The following is a 9,553-nucleotide window of genomic DNA, read 5'->3' as shown; positions in this document are numbered from 1 at the left end:
ATATATATATAACACTATCGTTGCAAGACTCATAGGTTTTTTATTTTTTCTAATAATTACTAGTCTTAATAATTTCAAATTTTGTATTTGTTAAGAGTACATTTTTAATAGCCTTTTTGTACTTCCTAACTCCACTTCTCGGTCTTTTTGTTTGTATATGATATTGACTTCTAAAACTTCTAGGACAACTTTCTTAATTGAACTAGCCATCACAATTCATACCAAACATTAGGTTTGAGTCACCCAAAGGATTAAATTTGTAACAAGAATTTTATTTGTGATATGATAACTTCACATTTGGAAGTAACCCAACATTTTTTTCTCATTTCTTAAAACATACTTTTATTATTGCAATGTTATTGCTACTGTGAATTTAACATTAGGTTCATCCATTGTGTTTTTGTCTTCTTTTTCTAAACCAACAAAAATTCTCACATCCATCCTATTATAACCTATATGGTCATTTAAGTTATCACGGATAACTATCATTTCTTCAGCAAGTATATGTTGTATTAGTACTTATATGGTCATTTAAATTACCTCCAATTACTTTCGTTTCTTCAGTGAGTGTACATTGTAGTAGTTTTTCCATCTCTTCAAAAATTATTTTTTGATCCATTTTGAGAAGCATAAGAATAACTACATTCATAATTTCCTCACCGATAATTATTTTAATAGCAATCCTCCTTTCATCAACTCTACAAACCTCGGCAATTATATCTTTAACTTTAACTCTTTACTTTGAGCCCAACACCATACCTATTTATTTATTATTTTTTTAACATACAAAAACTTGAAACGTTCTCCTTTAGCTTTAGATGTTTCTCCATTACATTTAGTTCTTTAAACAAATAATATTTATTCTTCTTATAACTAATTCAGAGTTCTCAAATTTCACATGAAAAATTAATAGGGGTGTAATCGAGCCGAACACGAGCGAGCCTAGGCTGAGCTCGCGCTCTGTTCGTTAAAAAATATTACTGTTCTTGTTTGGCTTGCTTATATTTTGCACACAAAAAATGTGTTCGTATTTGACTCGTTTGCTTAGGAGCCGAACACGACTTGTTCTCGAACAAAGAGTCATTTGACAACCCTAATCACGTAGTCGAAGGATATTAAGGGTTGGGGTAAGATTTAAATTCTATTGTTTATATTAAAACATCATTAAAATATAATTTAATATATTTTTATTCTATTTTTTAAATTAATAATTTTTAACGACCATACCATCACCAGTGTAACGGATTTCATCAGAGCTCTGAAGTTAAGCGTGCTTGGGCGAGAGTAGTACTAGGATGGGTGACCTCCTGGAAAGTCCTCATGTTGCACTTCCTATGTGAGGAATGCTTCGGGTATTTTGTGTGATAGAAAAGTTCCGCTTAGACTGAAAGGAAAATTTTATAAGATGGTGGTGAGACCTGCAATGGTCAATGGCGTTGAATGTTGGCCTTTGAAAGAGAAACATACTACTAAGGTAAGTGTTGTCGAGATGAGTATGATTAGGTGGATGAGGGGCTTTACACTTAGAGACTAAATGCGAAATGAATATATCCATGAAAGGGTTGGTGTAGCTACACACTAACAGACAAAATTAAAGACTCATTTTTGATTCTTAGATGGTTTGGTCATATTGTCATATTGAACGTCGACCATCTGATGATCTGATTAGGAGAGTAGATGTTTTAGATTCGACTTATGTTAAGAAAGGTAGTGGTCGACCTAGAAAGACTTGAGCTTATTTTTTAAGAAATGATCTTAATTATTAGAACTAAATGAAAATATGACACTAAATAGGATGCAATGGAGAAAAAGAATTCATGTAGCCAACCCCACGTAGTGGGATTAAGGCTTTGTTGTTGTTGTATAAATCTTTGTAGTCTTGTAGTCAATTAAATTTTAAGAAAACTACTCATTCATATATATATATATATATAATTGATGAGTAGTATTTTGAGCCAAAACGAGCCGAACACGAACACACAAATCTTTGTTCGTGTTTGACTCGTTAACTTAGCATACAAGTCGAGCACGAGCTGTTCGTGAACAATTAGTCGTTTTGATAGCCCTACAATTTAACCTTTTCCTTTCATCACAGTTTGGTTAACTTATAGCACAGCACTCGGGGGTGATGTTTCAGCCTACCCTTTACTTATTTTTCGTCTCAAACGGGTTAAGTTGTGGTGGGTCTGTTAACTTTGCTAATTTGTTTGTGAGTAAATACTTATATTAATCTTTTCTTTTCATTAATCCAGATTTTTCGTAGTTTTGTTATCTACTAATTTGCATGTTACCTTGTCTTAGTCTGATGCAGTTTATGACAATGCTTTACAATGGTTTTAAATTTTATTGCAGCTTGAAGAGAATATTCGTGGGATTGCCTTTTCAGGAGGATGGACTAAGTTTATGGATGATATGATTGAAATGCCCAAATCATCGAGTGGGCTTTGCCGAATCGGAGGAAATAAAAAACGTGGAAGTGGTATAAAACGAGGCAGAAGGCAAGCGGAACTTCCGATTGCATCTTCTGATGATACGTGTGATTATTTGCAGTGGTGGCGAGGAGGGGAGCTTTCAAAAGCCATATTTCAAACTGCCAAAATTCCTAGTTCACTTGCTAAGAAAGCAGCTCGGCAGGGTAAATATTTTTTACTAGTATTTTAAGGTATCTCATTATCACTTAGTCGCATATAGATCAATTATGCCCATGCATTTGTTTAATGCAGCTGGCAGAAGAAGAATTCCTGGCATCTCATACCATGAATGCTCTGCTTATCGTCGAAGAAGTCGGCAGGTTGCATGGAGAGCTGCTGTAGAGTCAAGTAAATGTACATCACAACTTGCTCTTCAGGTTAGTTTCATTCTTTCCCAGTATGAAACTTCTTTTCTGTCTTTCCGTAAAGCTACTCCATTCATTTTTTCAAAAGTGGTGATCAGGTCAGGTATCTTGATGCTCATATACGTTGGAAGGAATTTTCTCGTCCGGAGCAGATTCCAATTGATATCAAAGGGTCTGAAAATGATATCATCGTTTTCAGAAACACATCTATATCTGATAAAAAGATTGTGGAAGATAAAATACTGTATGCACTCAATTTTGGTGATCAAAAGCATATTCCTTCACGCATAGCAAAGACTGTTGTGGAATCTGAAAAAGCTCAGGGTGGAAATGAGAAATTGTGGTTCTCTGAATGTCATCTTCCTTTATACTTGATAAAAGAGTATGAGGAAAAGGTTGGCAAATGCCAAGTACTTCTTGCTGTGTCCTCGGCACACAATATGGCAATATTCTATAGAAGAGCACTGAAACCTTACTGGGGAGATGTTTTCACATACCTTACATGCAGAAGTGAGAATCCAGTGAAGTGTTCATTTTGTCAAAAAGCTGTTTTTTTGAGGTAGTTATATGATCTTTTTTCTGCAGTGCCTAAATCATTTAGTTTTTGAGAAAAAAACAGTTGTGCAGTATATTCATTCTAAGATAAAATTATTAAATTTTGGATTGTTTTATTCTGACACATTGTTTTCTACTATATTTGAAGGTATGCTGTCAAGTGTAAGGCTTGCGAAGGTATCAAATCACCAATTGTTTGCATCAATGCACTTCACTTTTATTTTTTAGGTCTGACGAGCATTTAAGGATGGTGTTCATAATACTCTTTTGTTTGCCTTATTTCAGATTATTGTCACCTGCACTGTTCAGTGGCTTCAGTTGCGAAAAAGGACGATGATCCTATGTTTTCTAAAATGTGCAAGTCATGTTATTCTGCTATTGGGCCCACACATGAGAGTTCTTGGAGGACTTGTAGTATGAAATCTTCTTTGCTGGGAAACTATCAGCAACTGGCAATGCCTCTCACGAATGGCATTATCCAGACCAGGGCGGTCACCTCACTCTCAGTTAGTAAGATGGAAGTTAATTCAGATTCAAGGTCTTCCAATCATACTCCTAACTCAAAAAGCAAAACTAAACGAAAAGGGGGAACATGGCTTACACATGGTATTGTATGGAAGAGGAAGAAGCATGGTCCTGAGGGAGGCAAAGAGTTCAGGATGGAAAATATTTTACTAAAAGTTAAAGAAGGTTCATATTCATCAAAAAGTCCAATCTGTTGTTTATGCAAAATGCCATACAATTCAAACCTGATGTATGTGTGCTGTGGAACATGCAAAAGTAAGTTCTATGTTTGTGGTTATTGTTTGTTTCAAAAAAAAATTTTCTTTGCATTGAGGTATTTATATATGCCTTTTTATATCTATATTTGTGTGCCTTTGCCTGCCTCTTGCAGATTGGTGTCATGCAGATGCTGTGCTCCTTGATGAATCTAAAGTCCTTGATGTTGTTGGGTTCAAGTGTTGCAAGTGTCGAAGGAAGTCTTCACCTAAATGTCCATATTCAGAAATCGGCTACATAAAATTAGAGGAGCAACTGAAACATGATAGTGCAGCAGAAATTGGTGTGACTAAATCTGGCTCTCCATCAACATCCATATCCAATTCTGAAACTGACAATTTTGGTGTGGTAGAATTTGATCCTTCCCTCCATTCTATTGAAAAAGTTGAGCCACTTGACGAGACAAATCTTGAGATGGAACATAAATTTGATGCATCCATAGAAACATTAAAAGACCAGCAAAAGGTGTTTATAAAATCTCAGGTTAAGCTGGAGGATTTTGATGAATGGTATGCAGGTCAAATTGGATTCTCAATGCATGAAACTTCTCAAAGCCTGCAGAATATTCCAGCACAAAACACCATGAGTGATTCATGGAACATTCCTGGCTCATCAGAATGGGATAGCATTGAAATATATGGACGTGGCAACATAGATTTCAAGAATGAATGCAAAGAAGGGCATTTACCTGATCAAGAACTTGAAGCAGCAAAGAACATGGAATTTGAACCTCAAACCTACTTCTCTTTTACTGAGCTTTTGGCATCTGCGGATGACATGACTGGAGATATGATGGAGCCACAAGATGTCCCCGTCACCTTGAGTGATTATGGAACCACTTACTCTGATAGGACATGCCATAATTTATCTGTGAAGAATGAAATTACGGTGAAAGAGGAATTTATTTTTGATGAGTTTGAATGCGAAAAATGCAAACTTTGTATCCCCTCTCCAGATCTCATCTGTGAGATTTGTGGGCTCTGTATACATTCTCATTGCTCTCCTTGGGTTGAGGAGGTTATTGAGATTTCAACTGGCTCCAAATGGAGATGTGGAAACTGTCGGGAATGGAGATAATCTGAAGTATGTTGTTAACTTGCTTTTTGAGATTGGGAAAACTATATATATTCTGATTTTGACATGAGAGACAGATATTCTGTCAAACTGAACTTCATTTCCGATGGCCCTGGTCGAAAGCATTACTAACGATGAGGTTAAGTCTGCACATATTGGAAAAAATATATCTGGATTGATTTGTGCCAAAGCAGAAGAAATTGCTACTAGGCTTCTTCAAAATCTTTATTTATTGTGTTTACTTGTAAATATTGAAGTTCTATAGATTGGCAACCTAACAATATGGTTGCTTTGGCTGTTGTACCACAAATGTTGGATGTTCTATTGAGCAAAGACATATGAGGCAGCTATTAAATTTTGACGAGTTTTTGTTTTCTGGAGTAGATTTTTTATGGATTTAAGTTGTTGTAATCTATCTCCATCTAATTTGTTTTGCTTCTTTATTTTGGAACTACAAGTTGTGTTTGTATCTTTTATCCATCCAGCTTGATAAGAGTTGGGCTTAATTCTTTTTGCATAAGATTACTGTGAAATTTTGTTAAATTTTTTTTCCCCTTCTGAAAAATATCATTTAGCTTTTTCGCAGCAGAGCTTTCATCGTAACCTTCATTTCATGCAGTAATCACATCTGGCAAAATGATATTTTCTTGTACAATTAGTTCGAATCTGAATTGATGATTCATATTCCTAATGAGTATTTGGTTTGCATCTGACTATCGTTGTATGCAAAAATAGACTGTAACAACTTTTCATCATTTCTGTGGTAAGTGATATCTACTATTTGTAAATAATTCAAACTAGTTGAATCTTAAAATATGTACTCAAAAAGTAACGATTATGTGTATGCCTGAATATTTTTTTTTTTTTTTTTTTGGTCTATAGAATTGCTACTAACCCTTATTTTTGTTGTTGAGTTGCACAGGACTTTTGACCATGATGACAGAATTGGCTAGACTTGAAGTCTGATAAGCAAGTGAGTGCGATTTTTCATTCTGTAATTGACATTTTTATATGCGCCATTTTAGTGGTATTGTGCATGTGAAACACTTTGGACTTGAGTTGTTCTGTTTTTTTTTTTTTTAATTTCTTTACTTGTGTGAGTATACAGAGTTTGTCCATTTTGAGCATGTTAAGAGAAAGGGGAATGAAGAGGGGAAAAGATCTCATGCACAAAATAGAATAACTTTTCATTGAAATTTGTTGTCAATAGTTATAGCTACATAACCAGAAACATTGAATCTTATAACATGAAAACAAATAAGAAAGAAAAAATATTGTAGCTTCTAAAAAAAATCTAAATCTTAATTTTTTATTTTAAGAGAACATTATAAATATTAAAGATGATGTCCATTGATATTATTGATTTGCATTATCATTATTTCTTTATTGGGGAGGGAAATATTACTTACATTACCATACAGTTGCAGTTGTATGTCTTCTAATGACGATCTGGAAGAATGCAATCTCTTAAAGCCGTCAACTTGTCTGTAAGAATCCTCATCCGACATTTAGAAATTGTCAAATTGCTCTAAAATAAGGTTTGTTTAATGATATAGATTGACTTGGGCAAAGCTACTGTTCTCATTTATTTCATTCCATCCATCTGTGAAAGTGATTCAGTTACTACATTCAAGTACCAAAATCAATTGCTTTACAAATGAAGTCTATCTCTTTGAACACCATTAACTAGATGCTATATAAAATGATTGAACATCTTATTTTTCTAAAGAAAGTGTTCAATTATACTGATCAGCTCTAGAGGAAACTTGAGATGATAAGACTAATGAACTGTTTTGGAATGGAGTACCTTCCTCGAGTTATATTTTGTCAAGTACGAGACGTGACAAAACTGAAACCCGTAATGATTTCCAAAGACCTATCAAATTTATGATCACTCCTGATGAAACGTAGATTTATTGGTATGGCAGTAGTTTTTTTTTTCCATTTTCAATTTTGAGATTCTCAAAATGTTACTAGTTTCCTGGACAAAACTTTGCATTTTACAGCTATAACAATTATTTGTCTGCGACTGATTTATTTTTTAGCCTGATCACTGGCATGACAAATAAGGATGCAATTTTTGTGATCATAATGGAACATTTTTTTTGGAAACGGTGGATGATGGACAATGAAATTAGGTGGCCACAATATACATATGGAACACTCGAATGTATTTTTATGGCGCTGTTATTCAACAATGCACATATGTTTTGAACTATCATCTTATCATCCACCATATTTTAGTCTTATATTCTGTATTTTTCTATATCAGTTTGTTTCAAGTATATTATTTTCTAATGGCTAATAAATGATTAAATGGATAGTATAATTTATAATTTCTTATTAACCTGATTCATGAATGAAATTGGCTCAGGGCTATTTCTATTCCCCTATATATTCTCTATGCTTTCCAGTTTTTTGCACAAATGCCCTCTCATCAACTTTTCATCTGTTGATATCAGAGCCATGCCTTCATGCACCAAAGCCCTATTTCTAGACATCATCCATGTTCGAAAAGTGTGCCTCTGGATTCTTCATAAACTGTAATGTATGTTTTGCTTCTCCAAAACATTCTTCATATATTCTCAGTTGTCTGAGTAATGCAATCTGCTTTTCTTTTACTGTGAAGTATATTTTCTCTGCACTTTTAACACTATTGTCTTGGTTGAACTTCTAATTTTTTTCTGTGACTTGTAACACTTTATAACAAGTCTTTTGGTTATTTAGTCTACAAATGGATCACCTGGCAACAAAAGGCTAAAAAGTGAAGAAAGCTTGTACAAGAATTATAGAGAAGGGTAATCAATTCTAACTTGACAGGGAAGGGATGGTATGGCAACTTGTCTTCAAGGAAAGAGTGGCAGACAGGAGAGATAAGCACATAAGGAAAAGGAAGATCTTAACATTATTCAGATATTTCAGTCAAAGTTGCATTTTTTTCTAAAGTTCTTGTAGCAATCAAGTTAACAAAACAATAGATTATATGACTTTTGTGGCGCGCCCACTTTTTGAACAGAAAATTGTTTGATTGCTGGTTGCTATGCTATTGCATGATAAAAGATGCTATAAAATTTCAACTTTAATTGGTTGGATTAAATTCTATTTTTGGCAAACTGTTGGGGAATTTCGTGTGTAGATGAGAGTAGCTCGTCTCACTTTGCCCGTTTGTAACAACCTTACTGAACTGACAATGAATAAAAATAGCAACCTGAAGGTTCTTGCCTGTTGTGTGCTGTCTTCATTCCATCTTCTGTTAACTGCAATCTGATTAAATCTCTCATTATAAACAATTAGTTTATGGAATTACATTAAGTATGATTTGTAAAGTCATTTTTTGTTTCCATATTAGATATTTGCATGTGCTGTTCCAGTTGTCTGGCTTTTGTTTCTTTTGGTTCCCTAATCTGTAAGATTGTTTTCCAGAGCTGCCTTTCGGAAATAATATAGTGCTTTGTTTTCCTTTTTTAATTTATCTTTTAAAGATTTTAAGAGGCTTACTTCAATTTCTTGGTAATCCTAGTGATGTAGTGTCTGAAAGTCTCCTAATACAAAAAGTTAGGGTCATACATTCTATTTCACTTCAGGGTCTCTCAATTTTCTACAATCCATTGTGACTAAGGCTCTGTTTGGGGCATCTTATCCGCTGTGGCGACGTTTTGAAAACGTCGTCTCACCGTTTGAAAACTGCGTTTGAGCAGCTTATCCAAAAACGCAGTTGGTTTTTTACATTAAACGTGGAATGCGGGTCGAATCTCGCGGTCCGCGTTTCCAGATAAACGACTTATTTGAATAAACACAAACTGCCTCAAACGCACCCTAAGGCTTCGTTCGAAGGAGCTTTGCTGTTTAGTGAATGTTGGAAGAACGGAGAAGTTCATTTGAGTTACAAAACAGCAAAAATTCGTCGTTCTTGCGAAAAAGCTTTGAAGGAACTTCAAAAATGCACCTTCACCCAAAAAAATAAAATAAAAAATCCACGTGTCGGCGTGTTGTGCAACGCAACGGAGATTCGCAGTAATCGCAAATGAAACCTAGGAATCCTTGAAGCTTATGGGTGCACCTTGGAAACGAGATTCTCATGAGATTGAAAACAGTCATAAGAATCTTCATGTAGATAGCCAAGTTCTGAAGACTCTCTACCTTCTGAAAGTAAACAAGTCCCTTACCTTCCAGATTCTTTCAATTAGGTAGGCCAGATGTGGCCATGCAAGGTTTGAAAACAAAATTGGAGTAGAACTCGCACAGAATTTGTTCGGCTCGTTGTTCGTGAACAACTCGTGTTCGGCTCGTTCGTTAAGCCTAACGAGC

At 34.8% G+C, this 9,553-nt stretch overlaps 1 protein-coding gene across 2 annotated transcripts in view; it reads left to right on the top strand.

Annotated features, from left to right (window-relative positions):
* The window catches only part of LOC110023732 (DDT domain-containing protein PTM-like), a 22,326-nt gene extending 16,679 nt beyond the window's left edge, over window positions 1–5,647 (top strand). For both annotated transcript variants that reach the window (XM_020723289.1, XM_020723288.1), the window contains exons 4-9: window positions 2,353–2,635; window positions 2,724–2,848; window positions 2,935–3,395; window positions 3,540–3,568; window positions 3,677–4,171; window positions 4,287–5,647. In XM_020723289.1, the coding sequence (XP_020578948.1) occupies window positions 2,353–2,635; window positions 2,724–2,848; window positions 2,935–3,395; window positions 3,540–3,568; window positions 3,677–4,171; window positions 4,287–5,248 (2,355 nt within the window). In that variant the 3' untranslated portion in view covers window positions 5,249–5,647. The remainder of the gene's footprint in view (window positions 1–2,352; window positions 2,636–2,723; window positions 2,849–2,934; window positions 3,396–3,539; window positions 3,569–3,676; window positions 4,172–4,286) is intronic.
* The last annotated feature ends 3,906 nt before the right edge of the window (window positions 5,648–9,553 follow it).

Source organism: Phalaenopsis equestris, unplaced genomic scaffold (assembly GCF_001263595.1).
Source record: "Phalaenopsis equestris unplaced genomic scaffold, ASM126359v1 Scaffold000229, whole genome shotgun sequence".
In the NCBI taxonomy this organism is placed as follows: Eukaryota; Viridiplantae; Streptophyta; class Magnoliopsida; order Asparagales; family Orchidaceae; genus Phalaenopsis; species Phalaenopsis equestris.
Note: the sequence above shows the minus strand (reverse complement) of the source record. Positions and strands in the feature narration are given on the sequence as shown.